At 45.7% G+C, this 22,938-nt stretch overlaps 1 protein-coding gene across 1 annotated transcript in view; it reads left to right on the top strand.

The window, feature by feature from the left end:
* The window catches only part of SELENOI (selenoprotein I), a 330,991-nt gene extending 319,890 nt beyond the window's left edge, over positions 1–11,101 (top strand). The window contains exon 10 of the mRNA XM_069605591.1: positions 7,492–11,101. Within this exon, the coding sequence (XP_069461692.1) occupies positions 7,492–7,605 (114 nt within the window). The 3' untranslated portion in view covers positions 7,606–11,101. The remainder of the gene's footprint in view (positions 1–7,491) is intronic.
* The last annotated feature ends 11,837 nt before the right edge of the window (positions 11,102–22,938 follow it).

The raw sequence follows: 22,938 nt of genomic DNA, 5'->3' as shown, positions 1-22,938 counted from the left end.
ATCATAAATAAAAGCGCTTTGTATTTATGATTGCAGGGTTTGCATAGAAAAAGAAAAAAAAAAACTTACCCGCAGCAGCCTTCTTGCCTGCATTCTCTGCTCTCCACGTCTCCTGCACTAATGAAGCAAAGGCCACCTGCTGGTAGCTTTTATTACAGCAGCTTTTGCTTCATTAGTGTCGCAAGGGCAGATATTAACTCAAGCACAGGAGACTCGTCTATTTCACAAAATGGACACCTCCTAGTGCTTGATATTAAAGGGGTTCAACATTATTTGTGTAACATTTTACATAGGAACTTGCATTAAAAAGATGTTTGTTATACATTTTTTATTATTGCCCATCTTTTAAGAACATAACATTCCTTTAAAGACTTAAACTGCCACAAGAATAGTGATTCCTCAAGACCGTGGTTTTGCAACGGAGATGAAGACTATAAATGCAGCCTCTACATTGTATTGCCTTGGCTTTCACAACAGCTGTCAAATGTAGCTGCACAATAATGTACAATGTCCTAAAAAGACAATCCAACCAGGGTATATTTGGAAGGCCCTAGACCCGATGGACTGTGCTTAACACAAATTGCCAAGGTATGGGATAAAAAGCAAAATCCACAATTTTACCAGGAGGAAATGTGAAAAATCCTTAAGCCCTTTAACAGTAGTCCACAATTATTAGGCCCCACAAGCATAATATTAAAAAATAATGCATATGCACATCTAATAATATATCAAAGCCTTAGGAGGTAAGAAACAAGTTTAAACCAAAGTTAAATACGTTCAAGATATTCGAGACGGGAACGTGGCTCATACAGTTCAGAGAAAAATGAAAAATGTATACAGAGCCACTAGGTTTAGTGACATGAACATGCAGTCCCATTGCAGAAATGTAGAATGCGACTTTAATAATCCATTAAAAATCAGAGGTAGTTTTAGAAATAAGTTGTGGTAAGGAGCTCACTTGTCCTCTAGGGGACCCAGGAAAAATGTTCAAGGGCAGATGAGTACTGCAGAGTCAATTGAGTTCCGAAACTGTACAAAGTTCCATAGGAATTCATGTGATAAGTGAAAGGGCCATCTGCTCTAATGGATGTAGTAAGTCTGATATATACCACAGGTGTGGCAAACCCAGGGAAGGGCAGTGCAGACCCCAAAGAAATGTTCCAGAGGTCTGTAGATGGATCCACAGCCCCAGAGGAAGAATCAGCGGAACAGTAGGATTCCCCTCCCCCCCTCAATGGAAATCGCGATAAAGGTCCGCCTCCAAGTACTTGGGATGTATGTTTGATCGAAAAAGGCTCCGGCAACCCAAAACTATCCAGAGAGTAACTGATTCTTACCCATAGGTTTGGGTTGAACGATTCGGTTGCCAGGGTCTCCAACCATGGGCCAACTACTATCCCAGCAATCGACTTGAACCCTGGGCCCTCGGCTATCTCAGTGACCCAGAAAAGGACCAAATGCCCATCCTACGAATTTGACCCTCAAGCCTGCATTAAAGATTCCGACCAAGAGGACCCCAGGAAGCCAGAGGAAACCACTAGCCTGGCTCCCAGTAGCTTGACAAAAGAAGGCAGCAGCAAATGGTCACAGGACAGAGAACAACTACAGGTGATGGAGTGTCAGCACTCCTCTGGACTCCAGCAGCAACCCACAGGTAAGCAAATGATCCTGGAGGTAAATGGCAGGCTGCTGTGGTAAACAGTCCAGAAAACCTGTTCCAGAGTGGGAGGCTCAATTTAGCAGATATGGGGAATTAGCAATATTCTTCTAGAAGGCCGGACTGGCCCTCTAGTGGCAAATGAATCAAACCAGAATATCCCCAAGCTACTGCACCTAGTGAGGCCTTTACAAATGGCACAAACAATGGGAATCGGCTGGAAAACTCCTTCAGCAGGCCGGCAGACCTGCCACTTTCATGTTACAGTAACGAGAAAGGAAAGAGTGCAACAGGGGCAGGATAAACAAATACCCTATAACAAATATTATAGAACGAAGGGGGTGGCCGGAGGTCAGCCAGCCACTCACTAGAAGATACACAGGACTAAACATTCTCGCTGGGATCAAGAACTGCCACTAAGCCAAAACCACCCCTCAGGAAGGGATGATTCAGGGAACTATTCTGGCCTATAGCAGTTGGGACCAGGAAAGAGACTGCTATTGTGGGCTCAATGGCCATTTTAGGCCTACCGCGTGGTCACCCTGAACAAAAGACGCACGGGTTGCTACTGCAGAGAAAGGGATTTTCTTTTTAAAAAAAAACATTGTCCCGAAGTCTACCAAAATGATACATTTGGCTACCAATGGCGTGAAGTTGTTTGCACCCTTGATGACGTCAGAACGTAAAGTCTAGTTGCCCCAACCTACTCCCCAGCACCTGGGTTGGGTGACCAAATTACCCTAGGCAAAAATCGGGAGCCTTAGGGGTACCCCTGTTACTGGGCACCATATGTGGGGCCCAATCCCAATAATATATACTTAAGCTATAAAGGGACGTAATTACAGGGGGATGAATTGCATGGTAGTACCCTAAAAAAAGGACTTTAAAAATAAGTGTTCAATACAATTGGAATGTTCAACATAAGCAACAAAAGCAGTACATATGACCAGCAAAGCCAGCTTCACTAACGGTGGGTCTGAAGGACAAAAGAGTAATAATAATTTGGTTTTGATATAGCGCTTTTATCCAAAGCGCTTTAAATAGCTCATATTTACATGCATTATTACCCAGTCGAACTTGGTACTCCTTTATCCACCTCGTAAGGATGAAAGGTTGTCGATCTTGCCAGGATTTGAACCTGCAACCTGCAGATCAAACCCAGATCACAGCAACAAGCGCTTAACCCACTGAGCCATTATACTGGCTAAGAGTAGCGGATGAAAGAGTAAGAAAAAGAATTGCCTTCATGATGATTCTCGTCTTTTTAGTGATTCGTCTTCCTCTTTCACAGTGCCCTTACAGGCAACCCTTCTAAGCAGGCCTCCAGATAAGGTGCGTACTAGTCGTTTTTACGCATGAAAATCTTGTAAATACGACAGCTTTATTATTTACCTGTGTACATTTACACACAAGTTGTGAGCAGAAGGCAGTGCAAAGGTCAGGTTACTTGACAGAAGCCAGAACGCTTTCAACACTTAAATATATACAGGAGAGATCAAATGGCCAAACATTAGAGAAATAAGGAAAGGTGTATTCTGTCACAATGCAGAAGGCTGCCGCATAGCAAAGATTTCCATACGTCGGCTGGATGTCACATACATTTTACTCTCTTGCAAAGGAGAAACGTCATTTTTACTCGTTTGAAATCACATTTACGCTCAAAGTTTAAAAATAGGGAGTAAAATACTCCCACCTCAAAATCTTATCTGGAGCACTGCTTCTAAGCATCTGTTGGGCTACAACTGTACATCTACGAAAGTTGCATGCAGGAACTGTGGTGGTCAGTGACTTATGGGTGAGCTTTGGTGTGGTTCCTCCAAAGGCCAGGGAATGCCTGCTCCGCAAACCCGGCACCAGATTTCTTTAGAGTGACAGCATTGTTTGAGTATCTTTCATGCATATCCAACCAGTTGGGAAGGAGGGAAAGCAAGAACTAAGAGTAGCAGAATCATCACAAAGAGAATTTTTTATGTCAACCCCAGACGTACAAAGGACAGAGTTGACCCTACCAGGATTTCACACAGATGCAAATGTTCATTTGTGCTGTGCTACCGACCTACGGTTACAACTGCTTGCCCTTTAGCAAATGCATCTTTGGGGAACAGGTCAAACGCTCTTGAAGTTTGAAAACTTATTTTTAAAGTTTGTAATGCTTAACAGTGCAGTAGTTTAGCATAGGAATCTTTTTTGAGATTTGCATTTCTGTGTTTTCAGTAGGTCTCCATCAGACAATTTCAGGTGTCCAAGGTCGGGCTTAGTGGTTCATTTTGCCTGTTTCTTAACGGTGTGACAGCACAACTATTTGTACTGAAATGGAGAAGACTGGATGAAGTACTCATGTCTGATATGGTACAGTTTGAACTCTGAGAATTACCGGTGCATTTAAAGTACATGCAGGGATCCTGAAAAGCAGCACGCAAGCCATTTTTACAGTCGAAGATCAGCCCAGTACTTCAACAACAAAAATAAGTAGTAATGGACATTTGTCTATTGTACAGAGGGCAATTTACAGAAATGTCTACTAACCTAGTGAAAGGGATCTGCCCACCTTGGATGATCTAGAACGAGCAGACATAGACACCCCCATCACAGTGGACGAACTGGAGGCGGTGATCCAACACCTGCCTACATGTAAAGTGCCCGGGTCGGATGGGTTACCCAGCGAATTTTATAAAACCTATAAGTAGGAGCTACTCCAGCTGCTGCTGGCCATGTTTAATGAGGCCTATGAGCGGGGGGAACTGCCGGCGTCCCTCCGTGAGGCGGTGATCATCCCGCTCCTAAAACCAGGCAAACTAGATGCGGAATGCGGATCCTATAGGCCCTTGTCTATGCTCAATCAGGATAGAAAGATGCTCACGGCCGTGCTGGCCATGTCCCCGGTAGAAATATCACAGACAACCACAGGAGGCTACACCATATCATTGATCAAACTGAGGAAGACTCGGGCGAGCTGGCTATCGTGTCGCTGGACGTGGTCAAAGCTTTTGATTCAGTGCGGTGGCCGTGGTTGAAAGCGACTCTGAAAGGATACGGGATAAGGCCAGGATATATTAGATGGGTCCAGATGCTATATAGTACCCCGATGGCGAGAGTTAAAACCGGAACCACAATATCAGAGAAATGGCAACTTAGCAGGGGGACCAGACAGGGATGCCCCTGGTCACCCATGTTATACATCTTGGCATTAGAGCCGCTGGCAATATGCCTGTGGCAACAATATGGGGAGGTGGGGATCCGCACGGCAGGCGGCACACACCTGATATCATTGTATGCAGATGATGTGCTTCTACTTGCGCCACCTGTAGGAGAACCTGCAATATGTGTTGGTGGTGATGGATCATTACGCCACCCTCTCGGGCATATCAGTGAACCCCGGGAAGTCGTTTGTTCCCCCTGGGAAGGTACAAGAGTACCCCACTGGAGAGGCTGCCCGTCTTGCAGATACCCTGGCACACCGTGACATTTAGGTATCTTGGAGTAAATGTTTACCACAAAATAGAGACAGAACACAAACATAACATAGAGAAAACGATGGAGGGAGTTAAGAATAGCATGGTTTTCTGGTCTAGATTACCCCTAGCCATGATGGGAAGAGCAGCTCTACTCAAAATGGTGGTCCTGCCCAGACTCTTGCACTTTTTTGTGAATGTCCCGTACTTGATCCCTAGATGCTTTTTTGTGAAACTTCATAGCATGTGCAGGGGCTTCATATGGGGCAACTCCAGGAATAGGGTGGCCCTGTGGAAACTACAGAACACATGTGATAAGGGGGACATAAACCTACCGAATTTCGAACTGTATTACCTAGCGGGACAGCTGTTGTATGTGGCTAGGTGGTTGTCTGCGGAAGACTCGGCAGAAGCTAGGCTTTTGCAAGGTGAATCAGCTCCTTACTTTTTGAGGAAGACAGTGTGGCTGCATAAAACTAAAATGGCGGGGATGGGGAGACTATTGAAGCTGGGCTGGGAGATATGGAGAACGGTGGACGACCCAGATCCGCTTTCTCAGCATGTCCCGCTGGCGGTGCTATGCGGGGACGACTCCCAATTGTTAGAAGCGATCCATAGATACTGGGAACCAGTGGGATTGGCCACCCTTTGAGACATATGGCAGGAGGGGGAGGCGTTGGGATTCCAGAGGCTGCAGGAGGAGACCGGGGTGCAGAGAGGCCAATTCATTACTTATACCAGGCTCATAAAGAAGGTGAGAGAGAGGTAGCCTGAGACTGGGCTAGAGGAAGAACGCGATGCCTCCCTAGAAACAATGTATGATGTCTCGGAGGGTGGGCATGAAATATCTAGGATATGAGCTCCTGAGGGCAAATACGGGGAAGGAGCTGCTCCACTTGAGGCATGACTGGGAGGAGGAGGTGGGGGAACCCATGACAGAGGGACAGTGGGATAGAGCCCAGAGGTACCATAAAAAGGTGTCCCGGAATGCGAGACTCCAGCGGATTCAGTTGTATGTTACCCATAGAGCTTATCTTACTCCCAGTAGAATAGCTAGGCTTGGAGGCTCGGCTGTACAAAAATGCCCCAGGTGCGGGGAGGAGGAGGCAGGACTATTGCACATGTTCTGGGCTTATCCTGAGGTGCATAGATTCTGGGAGGAAATAAAGACGAAAATGGCTGGTGGGGGAGTGGTACTGGACGTTAGGGTCTGCTTGGGCTTGCATGCTTGGGAATTTCCCCAGGCCACGTTAATCAAAGCATATCAGTAAGATGAGAGACCTGGCCTATATTTTGGCCAAACGCAGAATCGCAATGTGTTGGAAAGCGGCCCACAGACCCAGAGTGGAGATATGGTGGGCGGACCTCTTGAGATGGGCGGAAGCAGAAACCGCGGTATGTTTTGAAGCTGTCGCCAAGGGGGGGAGAGGAGGAAGTGGGCCACCTGATAGCCTGGAGGCAGCTGGTGACCTCGATGGCAAACCCCCACCAGGTCAATCAGGATACAGAAGACTCAGATGAGTCAATAAGCGCTGAGATTCCTGAAAATGCACATGTAGATGATGTGGGTGAGATGGCTCGAGTTTGTGGGGATGGAGGGGGTGGACGGAAAACGACACTGTATAATGTGATGTTTTGACACTGATCATGTATGTCCCAAAAAGTTACTATGTTTGGTGTGCTTGTTGTAAAATAATAAAAATTGTTTAAAAAAAAAAAAAAAAACTAGTGAAAGGGATCAAGCGTAAGACTCGGACACACTGGCATGCTAGGTGCTTGCTATTAACTTTTATTTATCAAATGACTAGGTATACACAGGCTTTCCCCCAACCCTCTTAAAAGGGGTTTCCTTGACTCGACAAAACTAAGGATGGTCTGTGACCTGTTAAACAAAAGAGCGTCCTCCGTCCTGTGTCCAAAAACCCTAACCTGACCCTTACACTGTAAACTCGAAATAGTGTGTACAAGGGGATTTCTGTAAGCTATGCACTGTGAGGGGTCAGAAATGCGAGACCGACACAAAGGTACAGATTTCTCAATGTTGTCCTTTTATTAAAATAAAAAGGGGTGAGTTAAATACCTAGTTTTCACTATCCTAATGAGAATATTTCTACTAAACATACTCTAAAATTAAAATGTTTTATTTGCCTGGAAATACTCTTGTCGAACATGAGAACCACTTCATTCTCCTTAGAAAAGCCTTTTACTCTTTCAAAAATAGGGGGTAAACAAACTCTATCTGGAGACATGCCTACATGTTGTTGGTTTTTGCTTTTCCATATCTGCTAATGTTACATGTATGTATGATTTGCTTCCTTTTTGTTGCTTTACTCTGACTTGTCAAGTGCAGCCCTGTTTTAAGTCAATTGTTTATATTCCCAGGTAAACCAATTGAGTAGCCATTTCAAGATCCTACCCTTCTCACTCAAGAAGCCAAGCACAGATTGACTAGAGGAGGAAGAGAAAATCGGCCTGCAGTCTTCTGAAGAACTGTAAAGAAGCAGTCTGTAAATACTTGCACCACCACCACAAACGCCAGAGGATCCCCTGTACCGACGCTAGCCTGAAGGGCACACAATAGTTCTTCACTGGAGCAGGGGCACAGGGCACATGGTCTAGACTATTTGGAAGAAAAGGAAGGAAAATTGGGTTGGCGAAACCAGAAGACGGGAGTAGCTTTAAAGGATGCATATTTACTGTACATACAAGACTGATTGAATGTTCCTGGTGAAAGTTATTTTCGTACATTTTTCCTTCGTTCAGTTATTGTTCTTTTATATATATATATATATATATATATATATATATATATATATATATATATATATATATATATATATATATATATATATATATAGCAGTTTGAGGAGCAAACCGCAATTTTAAAGCGTGCAGCATCGTTGTATACTTTGTATGCCAGTGAGTCGCCACCATCAGCCTAAATTAGATCTTGGAGGATACAAGACAAGTTTATCATAACGTGACAAAATTAAAGCTTTCCTTGGGGTCCAAAGCACAAGTGTGATTTACAGTTGACGTGCCCTTCCTTAGTGACGGACTTCCCTCTGTGTAGCGGAAAGCGGATCGTTAGTCCAATGTGCGGCAAGAACTTTTACCCTTCTAGCATTTCCAAAATCTTTTAACGCTTTCAGAAACATAGGAATTTTTTTAATGATCTTATGGTGGTGTTATTCAGCTGTAGATTACATAAGAGCTGTAACTCTTTTTTCCAAAACCCAACGCCTTCATTTCCAATTGTACGCCTGTAAACGCTCGTGGCATACCTCATATGACTGTCTAAGACAGTCTAAGACAGACAACCAGTGCAGTTTCCTCCTGTGATTCATCAAAGAAGGACTTATTTCCCTTTACAATCAATCATAGGTGCCAGAACTGGGTTTAGGTTAATTTTCTTATGTTTACCGGAAAACCTAGGGCAGTGCACATAATAAACATTTTAGTGATTCTTAATATATAATGGGGAAAGCATTTTCTTCTTGTTGGTTGAAATCTTGGAAAGTAGAAGTTCAAAACATTTTCTGCATTGCAAAATAGTCTTTCCATCATAAACCTAAAAATGCTCTTGTGGCTTGGTGATTATAAAATATTGTCTCGTGCCCCAAGATAGATTCATGAAATGCCATGTCTCTAAATTGACCCAACCCTGCAGACTGGAGTCGTGTCAACTGCGAAACGCGGGCCTGGCTCGGCCGTCGGCAAGCCCAATTGTACTACTGTGAGAAGCGGAATCGGGCTGCTTTTGTAATTTACATTTTGGCCGATCAATGGGCGTGGCTGTATGTGCGATGATGACCTAAAGTGGGCCAATACGTTTAGAGATTTTTAATCTTTAGTTAATTCCTCACTGTAAAAGCCGAACCGTAGAATCCTCCTGCACTACTACATATTCCATAGATGTGACATTTGTTGCTGCTTATTCTTATTGTCACTGTTTTTAGGCAGTATTAGAATTTGTAAGGTGAAAGTCCATGTGTTAGCGTACCGCCCATCTATTAGGCATCAAAAATGATCCTTTAAGCAGCATTTGACAGTCTTAAGATTTTCCATGTTCCCTTGGATGTACAATAAGGAAATAAGCACCTGGAAAATCGAATTGAATATTCGGAACTCTGGAACATGTGGTCAAATCTCATCTAATCCTAGTTTTCCGCATCTTAACCATTGCTCTTTTGCCTGTTGCTGCACATCCTTCCCTGGTATGACTTCACTTGACTTTCTGGAGTGTTTAGACCTCCCCTTAAGCCTTCTGTCCTGAGAGGTGTTCCCACTGTTGCGCAGCTTGTCTTTAGTGGAGAAACAGATATTTGAAACCACTTTAGTTGCTCAAGTACTCCTTTTGCTAATCCTTTTTCTCCGTTTGAGTTTCTTTGGCAGAGCCACACAAAGCTAGAATAAATCCGAGTTTCTCCCGACTTCTCAAAATGTTCCCAAGTGTGAAGCATCTTCTCAGAGTGAAATGCCTGATCTACTGTAACGAATTCGTGTGTATTTAGGAAAGGAGTCTATATTCCATAGGATGTGTTTATTAAATCCCATTTAGTTGTAGTAGAATTATTTTTTAACTATGGTTGTAGTGGTGGTGCTGTGACTTTTATGCCGTTTTTTTCTCTTTTTATGTTTTTGTATTTTCCACGAGCTTGAATGAAGAGTGTATCTAAACCCTTTTAATTTTGGACAGGGTACACTTGGAGGGAACAAGCACGGTTCCGAATAGTTTTTTTTTTTTTGTATAATTTAACATGCGAACCACTAATGTTCTCTTCAAATACTTATTACTTTGAAACACAGTGTTCTCTCATCTGTGGCGGGGACCTATCAGCTGCATTAGACATGCAACATAACTGTATGTACTATTTAAATCGACATCTGTATATTTTTGTGAACTGTAATCAATGTTATGCAAGGTTGTCGGGTGTAAAATCCATTAGCCAGTTTGCAAAATGAACTGTAAATATTTTTTTTATTGGAAATGTAAACATAATGTAAGTTGTGGGCAGAATTTCTAAATGGTCTGTACTATGCTGCAAATGGTGGGAATGTTAATATATACAGGACTTTCGAGGACCTGTTTCTTTGATGTTTAGTAAATATCCGGTTTAGGGACATCCGCAAGAGAGCATGGATTCCATCTGTGCATTTGAGTTGTTCATCCTTTATGATTATACACTTTAGTGGTTGAAGTCCTTCTGCATCGCATACTTGCCTTGCTTTTCTTCATCAGTCTTCCTACTTGGTTGCCTGCAGATTGCGAAGCGATCCAGTAGTTATTTGGGACCTGCCTCTTAATCGAGAATTTGCATCCTGCTATACTCTAGCTTTGTGAGATGAACCCATTTAAATTGACCCTTCACATCAATATGACCAAGCCAGACATACTTTCGGCCCTGTAGATGCGACCCTCTCCTATCACGGTCGACAAAGATTACTGCTGTTCAGAGAGGGTCTGATCAATTATGTAATGAACTGCATGTCCTAGACCCCACTCCCCCCCCATTAAATTATTTGTTTACTTTTTATCCTGTTCGGAGAGCAAAACACTTAAATTAACTTTTTGTTTTTCCGAGTTTCTACCGTTGGCAATTTTATACGTTAACTCTAATTTCTCTGTTTTATAAAACTGGATCTACTATATTTTTTGGAGTCTGTTCATATGTGCAAGAAACCTGTTGCAGTTTTAGGAACTGGTGCCTTAGCCTGTTTGCACTGAAGGCAAACTAAATGTCATAAGCTAAGAACATGAACCTTTCATTTGTTGTAACGCTCTGTAAAAATGGATGCAGTTGAGATTGCAATTTGTGTAAATGTGCTGCTCTTGTATACCGTGGCACATAGGAAGTGGTTTCTCCAAGTGTTCTTGTTGGGTGGCAGAGGAGATCTATGAAGCCTACAATTAAAGAGAACGGATGCCAATGTCCTCATTTTACTGGCATCCATAAACACCTCTTCATTAAATCGACAGAAAGATCCATGATTTTGTGTGGGTTTGCAAATGTTATTTTGGATTAATTCTTGATGCTGTTGGCTGGACCTTTGTCACGTCAGGTGATTCCTGTTGGCCAATCGTAATATTTATATATTGCATTTAGGATTTCCTCCTTGTAGTTGCTTTTCCACAACCGCTGGAATACCTTTTTCATGGCACTTTAAAGTGAATGCCTGAGTTAAGGGCACAAGCGTAGTGAGCCAGCCCAGGTCACATCGTCGTTCGTACCTGCTCTACTAATGGTATTAGTTTTACTTTGATGCAGCACCATGCATGGTGCGCGGCTTTGTATCAAAGGTAAAACAACCCCCAAACAAAGATGGCCACCCTGGGAGAAGTGAAATGGGGATCCTTTCAATGACTGATAATTGTTTGAGCGTGGTTCCCGCAGGTGGCAGATTGGCAATGGTACGCGGAAGGGTAGACTTGGAGAGCAAGAGCTAGTAGACAGCAGAACTAGGTCTGGTAAGTTATGGCTGCATGCTTGCAGGGCCTGTCGGTGATGACCGAACATAGACTTGTCCCACTGAAAAAACAACTGTTTGGTACTGCATCATTCCAAGGGTGCTAACGAAAGGGACATTTGAAGTAGAAAATGTATTCATGAGAATTTATTTCTTGACTTCCATATAATAGTTACATTTCTCTCAGCACTGTTTTCGGGAGCAATGGATATTTTCACGAGAGAGCCTCTACTCCGATATAAGTCATTTATAACGCGCCTGTACACAAGTGGTTTTAGTCACGACGTGAAATGTGTGCATCCAAATGTCACAATTATTGTCACAATTATTGTACCCACAGCAGAGTGATTTTGTGATCCCCTTGTCAATGGCTTACTACTGTACTACTCTGCCTCTTCGTCTACTGTTTCTAGTCCTCCGTAGTTGGGCACATTTTCTGTAATGTTAATGCCTAGCCAAGGCTCACTTGTGCTGAACAGTAGCCCTATTTAGATGCACACATCGAACTGCCAAATACTGTTTTTAACTAGTTTAGATATCTACACAGCCCAGTAGTTCAGCCAACGATAAGAATGTCTTAATTGTTTTCAGCAGGAAGCTAGATCTATTTTGTATACTGCAAAAGAGAAACTCACTAGATTTAAAATAGTATTTCAATTTGACACATTACCTAAGAAACTGCTTAAGAAAATGGTAAATTTTCATTACCTGAGATGTATGAACTTTGCTCTCCTGTTTTCATACTAGCAATTGGTAAGCTAGGTGACCCATTTATGGGCATGGTGTTAATGGTAAACATATATGGTTCTTTATATGCCACCTGTTTTTGAAATGCCACCTACTTATGGGTTTGGGTTGGATGGGGGCCTCAACATTGCCATACTAAAAATGAACGGCTAGAGGGGAAACCCTGGGATCAAGGCCGCCTTCTGCTTAGCTCCCTGTCTCTGCAGCAAGTCACCAGTGCAGATGAGATCGGCCCTCTCCAAGACTAGGGTCTTCAATAAAGATCTGACGACCCTACTCTTCAAATGGTATCTTGCCAATTGCTGGTCGCTCCACTCAACCCACCTGCAACCTCTCTTCTGCTCCTTTTACCTATTCAAGCTCCTCTCTTCTCCCTGCACCATATCTGTAACCCCCTGGGGAGTTCACAAAGCTTCTGCGCTTTGTGAATTTCTACAAGTAAATTCTCAACACAGTCCATCGTTGGCCTTCACTTATCCGGAAAGACCAATCTAGTCAGTAGAAAAGAACACTCCGATAGCAATATTTGTTGTCCTCCCTATTCGCATATTATTTCCACTACACCCTTCCCTCCAAACTGAGTAAATAGTTTAAGGGTGGGGATATTCTGGAGGTTTCTCACAAGGTTCTTTTTGCTCACTACACGAGAGCATTAAAGGTTGCGAAAATCTAGGAAACACTTACTTGGAAAACACAGAGTACAACATGAATCTGTAATCCTCTCGTTCATGTGCAATACTAGTAGGAACAACTTTAAAGGATCAGCCGAGACTAAAATCAGCTGAGACTAAAACTTTGCACATCCATACATATTAGCAGAAATTATTGCTGATTTCAGCTGTAGTAGGAGATCTGCATGTACCGAGATATACAAATGCAGTGCAAGTGTAGAAGGCCGATGTATAGCCAAAAATGGCAAATGCACAACACCACAGCAACCGATTAACACCGGAATGGCTTAAGGGGCTTGCACAACTCTGACTCCTCCTTGTCGGTGTGTTCTATAGTGCACCATTACAAATTACCAACATTCCTCCCTGTCCGCAATTAGCATACCGTTGGATGTCCAGAAAAGAATTCTAGGTCCAAATATTTTCAAGTCCTCCCTGCCATTGTTCAGCAGTCTATTACTGGGAAAACTAGAGCAACTACGTTAACACCAGCAGGATAGAAGTGTGGGCAGTCTAAAAAACGCAGACCAAAGGACTCGGCTAAGACCAGTTTGTGCCTTCCCTAACCGTATTCATTGTGTAACGAACAGCAATTTTGGTAAGGATGGCATGTTCATCTTACTTTCTGTTATGATTCTCTGCAGAATTCTATAACATAAATCGTTAGTAATGGTTCGTAATCCCTTATCAGTGTTCAACGCTTCAGTACTCCCATTTTCCACTTGCTGCGGGTTTCTTGACTTTGCGAGGCAATTAAGAAGAGTAAAAACTCGACCCTACCTGAATAGCCAAAACGGCAGCCCTACTGCTACCCCACTCAAAGATGCATGAAGACTCCAAATATAACTTTCAGTTGCTGTGGGACCAATGTGGTTCAGGGTCCAACAGCCCAACTCGTCCCCAGTAGATAAGGAGGCTAGCAAAGCTGTTGCACTACTGCTGCCTGGATTGGCAAAACTGGAATGTGGTCATAATCTTTTTTTATTTTAGCACCAGATCATCCAGCGCCTAGAATATCCTTATGGTACTTAATTGGATCAACCACCACCATCTCCCAAGCAGACATTGCTCATCAGTTCCTGCAACCTGAATAAAAGCTGACTTGCAGTTCTTGGTTTATTTTGGGCACAGTAGGATTGTTACATATGTTTGCAAATGTACTGGAGAGCTAGGTGAGCTAGCATGTTCCCTCTGAATGTGTTGCAGTTCAGAATTTACTACAAAGTCTGCCATGTCTTCAAAGACTGCACTATTTGTGAGAGGTAAGCTCGCTTAGCTGATTCAATCAAAGAATTGTGTACTACGTTGCTGGCGAGTGCCTGCCAACTCTGCACTGTGAATCCGTGCCATGGCCAAGCTCACTAGAGATTTCTCTGTCGCTCTCTTTGCTCTAAAACAACAGGGACCCCCTTTGTGGATAAGATGGGCCAGCCTCTAGCATGCTACCAGAGCCTTTGGTTGCTTCCAGTACTTGTACAAACCTACTTGCACAAATCAGATGTGGCCATTGGAATTATCACTTGGTTCTGGCTAACAAAATGAAACCTGTTTTAACGAACAATATACATAAGAAATGAGCAGTGTCGTAAAGGTTTGCTGCTGGACTCGTTTTTAGGATGGTTCGTTGGGCTCCTCCTGGATTGTTTGTTGGATTTTCCAATCCTTTTCTGCTGGACTGTTTCACAAAGGTCCCAATCCTCCCCCATACGATCTCAAGTGCCTTGATGCATAGAGACCCTTCATTTTTATTTTTTAAATTGTTTTATTGCTGGCCAAAAGCTTACTTCCACCAATCATTGCATTTCCTGTGTCCATTAATCGAACACTACCTATATATGTTCCACCTCGGAGAGTCTTCGGCATTATATAGCGCACGATCGGCCATGCCCCACCACGTGCGGAACACGTGAGTGCATACATGGAGTCTCCTTTTTTACAAAGCGGCTAATGTCTCGCAAGCAATGCATTCCTACCAATCCCATTCATCAGAAGCGGACCTCCCAAACAGTCTTGCATTTTCCAAGACCCAACAACTCTACGTACTTCCATGTTCAACTTTATTACTTCCTTTCGCCTTCTTTTGTTGCATTGGTTAACCAATACATTCAGTGTACACTTTATTTTGGCAGAAATGTACATTAATACAAAGCAAAACCAGCATATGTAATAAACGAACACCAGGCAGTAATGAAAATAAGCAATGTGAAAATGTCGCAGTATGCAAACCTATTCACAGAATAAGCCACCAGTGTTTCTCATCGCCCTCGTTCGTCTGAACAGTTTGTCTAATGCCCAGCTAGCCTACTCTGTACGAGCAATGCCTGGAGCAGTGTCCCAGTACAATAAGGGGAAGTCACCTCAAGTAAAAATAATGAAGCCATCCCGTATTGCCTCAACCCAAGCAATCGAATCTCTACTCTACCTCTTGCTGTGTGATCATGTGGTCGACAGCCATTCGAGAGCTTTGTGGAGTCTCCACTGATGTGGAATGGTAAAACGTTTTAGAAATGAGTTTCCAGCATGTTGTCAATGTGTACACACTGTGCATTTGGCAGCTGCAAAGACTCCTGCAAAGGTGACGCACTGCTCTTCTTGTGGACATGATTGTCCAGGTCCTGTCCTTCTGTGGAGCAGTAAGCAGACCAGTTTGCCACCGATTTCCTTTAACCTAAAGCCTCAAAAAAGACTGACTATTCTTGTTAAGTTGCGTTTTCCTTCATACACCTTGAAGGACAGCTATTGATCAAAGATGGGCTCTGTGATGGCGTTGTCACTTGTCAATATAAACCACCTCTTACACACGCTGCACTGATGGTGCTCAACTGACCGATAGGATCAGTGCATTTAATAAATTATTGCCACTCTTCACTGGTTAGTAAGAAGAACATCCCTAACGGTTTTCCAACCTCAGAGGAGTCCTCCAAGCAAAGAATATCTAACCAAAGTTCGTCTCCACAACAGATACCATTCTCAGGCTTGTTGTGCTATGGGTTGACTTTGTTTCAGTAGCTTTAAAGAAACATTTGATAAAACAGTTTGATTGCGATTGGTCATGTTTTCAGTCTCACGCCCCCACAGCTTGCCTTTGCATATAGTTCCCTTGAGCACCCTTTGGAAGATTGGAAGCGTCTAGGAATGCAGCGGTACAAATGATTCCTGCATTTCTTATTTTAATATCCACATTTGTCGTCTTGCTTGCGAGTCCTTGTTGTTCAGGCTCTGCCTCTGGTTACCTTGTGAATTGTGTACAGAAAAGTTAAACGATCCTGTGAACAAGCCTGGCGTGGGGATCGATGTGTAGAAACCAAGGCTGCATACTTGCAGGCAGCTATTGCTTACAAAAAAGGTATCGTACAAGCCAAGAAGGAGAATCTCAACAGGAGAATTGCTAGCGCCAAGTTAGGACCCAAGGAATTGTTCTCCATTCTAAAAGAGCTTGAGGGCACTAAACAGAATAATAGCAAAGAATACATGAGTGATAGCTGGTGTGAATCCATCCAGATGGTCTTGGTCATCATTTGTTTAATCTTGATTTTTATTAGCATTTATAAGAGAACCAGACATTTTTATTGTAACAAAAACATGTGAAACCCACTTTGGCAAAAAATAGTCTAGATCTTCCAACCCCCTTCCCCAATCCCAAACCCCAATCCCACTTCCAAATCAACTTTTTTTCAATGGTGCTAGTTTCTTCAATCATTGTCTCTGATCCGAAGGTTCTCGTATTATCTGTATACACCCCTTGTCAGCTCCCCTTTGGGTCCCTCCCCCTACCCCCTCCGGCTTCCACCTGTCCCCATCCCACTCCCCACACGCCCTGGATTAGTCCACGTAACTGTGAGCAGCAGGGCAGACCACTCTGTATGAAATCCCTCAATTCTATCATTCACCACCGCAGTGAGCGGCTCTATTACCATCATTTACACTTTCTTCCCATACTACTTTCGTAGGGAGAGTTTCATCTTTCAGACTTTGGGCTATGGCCTGTCTCCCCGCTCGTAGCATGGCTTCCCACATCTTTGGAAGTCTGTTCTTACCTATCTTTTTGTGGGAGCCCTAGTAGCAGCTGCAGTGGGTCTAGGTCCAACTCGACCCCCGTCACCTCTTCTATCCAGCTCAGCACCTCTTTCTAAAACACCTGTACCATGGGACATCGCCACCACATGTGGGCCAGGGTCCCCCGTTCTCACAACCCTAGGGCACAGCAAAGATGCTCCCAGAAACATCCTGGACAGTTTCACCGGATCTCTGTGCCATCCCATTAGCAACTTAAAGTTGTGTTCTATTGCGGAGGTGAACAACCCTCCCTGGAAAACCACCTTACATATACATGCCCAATCCTCCTCGGAGATCTCTTCACCCACTAGCTCCACCCAATATCTCTGGAAGGTTTGCCTCCCGTGTAGAGAGGTTTCATTCATGGCCTTATATAGTTTGGACAATATACCCATCCTCGTCACAGATTGGTCAAAGACTTTTTCCACTGGTGTCAGAGCTCTAGCCACACCTTGCCCCCACCTTGGGTCAGTCAGGATACCCTTAATGCGAAGATATTCAAATATAGAAATTAAATCCCCTCCCAGTATATCCTGCACCTTACCCCATTCATGGAAGTTCCCATCCTCAAAGAATTGTCCCACTGTCTCAAGCCCCGCATCCGACCACCTGTGTGAATTTGCAAATCCCCGTCACCCCAGCTCAAATGATGGCCCTCATATCGAGGACATGGGGGAGGGCCACTAAGTATAACCCCCATGCTTCTCTAGATTCCTGCAAGACTGACCAAAAGACTCCCAGTGTAGGGTGGGACGCATACGTTCCGGTATTGATCTGATCGGGGACCAGAAGTAGTCCCTGACCTTCAGAGGATGTGCTACAAGGTCTTCCAAGTAGGTCCAAGAAGTCCTCAGATCTTCCCTCAGATGTTCCAACGTTCCCCTAGTTTGTGCCACCCTGTAGTACAGGCAGATGTCCGGGAACCCAAATCCCCCCGCCCCCTTGTCCCTCCGAAGGGTGAGGGTTGCCATTTTCACCCTTGGGGTCTTGTTTCCCCATATGAATCTATGAAGTTCTCCTGTAGCTTCTAAGAAAAACCTATCCGGAAGCTGGCTCGGGATGGACGCAAACAAGTATAGCAGTCTGGGGAGCACATTCATTTTTATCAATGCCACCCTTCCATATCGGGGGGGGAGCCACCTCTTCAGGTCAGCTGTGAGTTCAGCCCGAAAGGGGTTATAATTAGCCGCTACCATCTCTCGCAGATTCCTTGTTACCCATATGCCTCTAGTTAACCGTCATGCCCTGGTAGCTCTTAATCGTTCCTAGGAGGGGACTCCCTGCCAATAGCGGCAGGATAGTTGACTTTCCCACGTTAATTTGGAGTCCCGAGAGGCGCCATATTTGGTAATATGGGCCATTAGCGTTGGGCGGGAGACCTGTATATTTGTACGGTATGCCAATATATCATCCGCAAACAGCAAAATTTTGCATTCAAGTTCTCCCCCCATGATACCCTTCATCCGTTCATTCATGCTAATTGCAATCGCCAGCAGCTCCATGGCGTGGGCGTACAGGAGCAGGAATAGGGGACATCCCTGCCTGGTCCCTCTCGTGATCTTGAATGTCTCCATAATTCCCCCATTTAACCATAACGCTGCCCTGGGCCTGTTAGATAACTCAGTCACCCATTTCAGGAAGTTTGCTCCCAGCCCCATCCTCCCAGAACCTTCATCATGGAAGGCCACTCGACCCTATCAAGGGCCTTTTTGTAGTCGAATGACACTAGACACTCGTCCAGCCCTCCTGCTTATGCCCTGTGAATCAGATTGATAGGCTTCCTTATGTTGTACGATTCTTGTCTTCCCCTGATAAATCCCACGTGGCCCCATGCACTAGGAGTGGCGTTCCTCTCTCCAGTCTCGTGCCTAGGATTTTTCGCTAATATAGTTGCATCACCATTGAAGAGGGAAATGGGCCTATAGGAGTAGTTCTTCCCTTCCTTTGGGATTGCAACAATAATTGCTGCCGTCATCATCGGGGGTGAGGGGTTCACCCTCCAAGCACACATTGAATACCATCACTAAACGCGGGGCTAGCAGGGATTTGTAAAATGTAATCGTAAACCCATCTTCCCCGGAGCGGTCCCTGATTTCATTCCCACAATGGCCTGTGTGACTTCTACTGTATTGGGATTCTCTAGGGATTCCACTATCTCTTTGGGAAGCCCTGGGATTGGTAACCCTTCCCAAAATGTGTTGATTTGGGTCACATCCCCCACCCATTCTGACCAATAGAGGGTTCTATAGTAATCTATAAATGCATTCCCGATACCCTGGACGTCGTGCAGGCACCTATCATCCTCTGTCTTAATTGCACCACTTTATCCTTTAGCAGGAAGTCATTGCATTTCCTATTCCCCCGGGGCCTTAACAGAACCTGAATTGTTAACCATTTCATGGTCCGACCACAGAATCTATGCTTCTCGGGACTGTAGCACCTGGTTTTTTAGGGTCACATTCACCAAGATCCGATTGATGCGCGAGGAGGAGTCCTGGAGCGGAGCGAGTCACATAAGCCTAGTATGTCGTTAACCACTTTGAACCATTCAGAACCACTCGGGTTGACACTGCTCATTCGTTCGTCTCTCAGTGGGTCCAACACCATATTAAAATCTCCACCCACCACCAATTGACCTTCTAGGAATTGAATTAGTTTATTTTGGACCTTCTCCCAGAATTCACATTGCTGCACATTCGGTACGTATATTGAACCAATCATGATCTTAACTCCATGTAGTTGACCCTTTGCGAACATATACCTCCGGTTGGGGTCAGACAGAATCTCCTCTATCATAAAGCTCATCCGGGTTGGGACCAGGACCACCACCCGTGCCTCTTTTTTATGTCGGAAGCCATAATCACCTCCCGGGAGCGCAGTCTGTCCCTCCCCCGTCACCCCCTTCTGCCAATGCGTTTCCTGTAGGCACATCCAATCGGGATTGGACCTCTTGAACTCACGTAGCACCATATATCATTTGGTAGGTGAGTTAAGGCACCGGACAAGCTATCCCCCATATGACTCTCACCAGACATCTCCCAAGGGGACACACTGCTTCCCCTTCCTCTGAGACAAATCCACAATCGAGACCTTCTTAAATGGGTACCTCCCCCACACCATTGATTTAGAACCTTCACATCTTGAACATAGATCAACCCGCCCCTCGGCATCCAACCCCACCCAGAGTAGTCTCCTGACCAGATAGAATCACCATTGGTCCTCCCCATTCGTGGACCGGTTCAACCAAGCGCTCTAATTGGAGCCCCACCGTGTTCCCTCTAGTAACTATGTACAGTTCACTCAACATCCCTGCTTACCCCCCTCATCTTCTCAAGCTATAAACATCGACAACTCCCACAGCTCAGGAGGGGCCTGCCTGGGGCTATCAAAGCTTCCTAAATTTTCTGGAGCCTAGGACTTTACGTCTATTTGGACCCTTTATACTCCATCGTCTGTCCTCTTGGCCCTTTTCATCATCAACCATTTTTTGCCAATCTCCCAGTAACTGCTCCATGACACTGTTTGTCTTCCTTGGTCACCAATTTGTAACTGTAACCCTCTATTTCAAAGGATACAGAAAGGGGAACACCCAGCGGTATCTCACATCCTTCTTGCTAAGCCACTTCGTGGGGTGGACACAAAGCTGCCTCTTTGCCAATTTAAGTGCCGATAAATCCTGGTAGATCACCACCTTCGCGTTTCCCACGGACACAGAGCTCAGCCCCTCGAATTTTGTCTATCTTGAGTAGTTGTGCAAGCATCGAGTGCTGGCCCCTCCGGGTTGCTCCCGCCCTATGGAGTTTGGGTTTGTCCATGTTCTCACCGCTGAATAGCGTCTTCACCTTGTGGATGGTTCTCTGCAGGTCTCCTTCCATTTAGAATCGCAGATTGTTTCTCCTCTCTCGATTTTCAAAGTCATAAATTTTTAGGACTACCTTGCCTTCCCATCTCTCCAACTCCGCAAGCCCCATATCCATCTGTGTTTCCAGGGTGGTGCGTTTGTGTTCCACCGTCTGTAACCTCTCGTCCATGCTGTCAATGCAAACATTTATTCTGTCCACTTTGCCGCTGATGTCCTTCCTCATTCCTCTAATCTCTTTCAGAAGGTAGGCAATCTCTCTCGGTGGACTTGGCATCGCTCCCTGCCTCTGACATGATGGATTGGATATTTCACTGCCCAACTCTGGTTTCCGATATTCAGTGTCCCAGTTTTGCCTTCCAGTCCATGGCTGTGGTGGGGCACATGGGCGTGGTGGGTTATTGGTTTATCTGGTTGGGTCGTGTCTCAGCCCCAGTGCCCCTGCTGCTTGTCTCGTCGTTGGTGAGGTCCTGTTCATCCACTTCTGGGGGGGGTCCACACCCTGTTGCAGATTTACGCTGCTGTCCTTGCCCCCACAGTCTGAGTCACTTAGTTGCTTTTCGGGCGACGGGACCACCTCCTTTCTTCCCCTCTTTCGGGCGTGAAGGGTCTTGTCTGTCTCTGCACTCCCCTCCTAGGCGCCGGGCACCCAGTGGCTGGACTTCTCACTTAGGCGGGCACACGTCCCAGTTGGAATTCCCGGGGGCCCTCACCTTGCCGGACTTCCTTGATGCTGCTGGGGTCCCACGGGACAGGTGGGGGGGAAGGTGGATACCAATTTCGCCCTCCCCCTCCGTGGCGCTCTTTCTTTTTTCCTGCACCATACGGGTGGTGCCCTCTCTTGACTAGGGCTGTGTGGCGGGGTCCTCTACGAGGCGAGTACACGCCCAAGGAATGGACCTGGGGGCCCAGACCTTTGCAGGGTCTCCCCAAATGTAGCAGAGCTCTCAGGCGCACTCCACCTCTTATCCTGGCTCACCTCGAGTTTGTTTCCTCATCTGTGCACTTGATCCAGGTCACCCCTTCTCCCACCGGAACCTCCTCAGTTCTCCAGCTGCAGTGGGTGCTGCTACCACACGGTCCACTCCCACCGGGCTCTGGTGGGTGGTGGTTGTGTGTATCCCTTGTGTGTTGCTTCCCGTTGTGAGGAGGTGGTAACCTCCCCTGTGGTCAACTAATGGGGCTCTTCCCCGGGCTATGGGGCATCTCCTTTGTCCCTGGCTGGGTTCAGCGCCAGGCAGAGTGGCCCTCTATGGGGTGGAGGGGGCTTGCTCTTCCCCGCTTGCCCTTAGGCATTTTTTATGTCCCTTTTCTTTTTTCTGGGGCTTCCCAACACTTGGGGCTGGCCCCATTCTCCTCAATGGTGCTCCCTGCACCAGTCACTGCTGGCTCCCGCCTGTTACCAAGCCGTGATGAGCTCCTGTAGGCCCCTTCTATTGATCTCACTGGCAGGCGCCGGGTGCCCCCAAGTCTTCAAAACTTCCATGCAGTTCGTGTATTTGTTGAAGGGCCTCGCGCCTGCTCCATATGACTCGTGGCAATGCGCTTGTTGGCTCACTTGAAGGTCAGCTCGGCTTCCACCGACATCGCCGGGGCTGTGGTGTCCCTCTGCGGAACCCCCGCGGTCCTCGAGCACTCTCCCTGGCGTGTCGGGCGGACCACTTCTCCCTCCGATAACTCGTGTGTCTCCCCTCCCCTAGGCAGACTGGCCCTTTGCTCGGACCGGCCGCCCAGCTGATGTTGAGGGTGGGTGGCCTCACTCCCTCAGCGGCGCTCTCAGCGGGAATGTCAGGAGGTGGGGAGGGCTTACCTCCCCTCCTCTCCGGGCCCGCTGCTTCAGTTTCTCCTCATGCCCCTCCAGAGCACGTCCCTCATGGGGACGCTTTCGTTTTAGGCTGTGATGCCAGCACTTATTCCTTCATCAAACACAGGCCGTGTTTGCTGGTATTTTCACCCATGGGTGCCGCTGGGGTTCATCCTTTGGTCGGCGAGTTCCATGGGGTGTGGGGGGGGGGGGGCTAGGGTGGG

This window comes from Ambystoma mexicanum, chromosome 4p, assembly GCF_040938575.1.
Source record: "Ambystoma mexicanum isolate Mex_15411 chromosome 4p, UKY_AmexF1_1, whole genome shotgun sequence".
Classification (NCBI taxonomy): Eukaryota; Metazoa; Chordata; class Amphibia; order Caudata; family Ambystomatidae; genus Ambystoma; species Ambystoma mexicanum.
The sequence above is the reverse complement of the archived record's forward strand: the minus strand, read 5'-3'. Positions and strand labels throughout refer to the sequence as shown.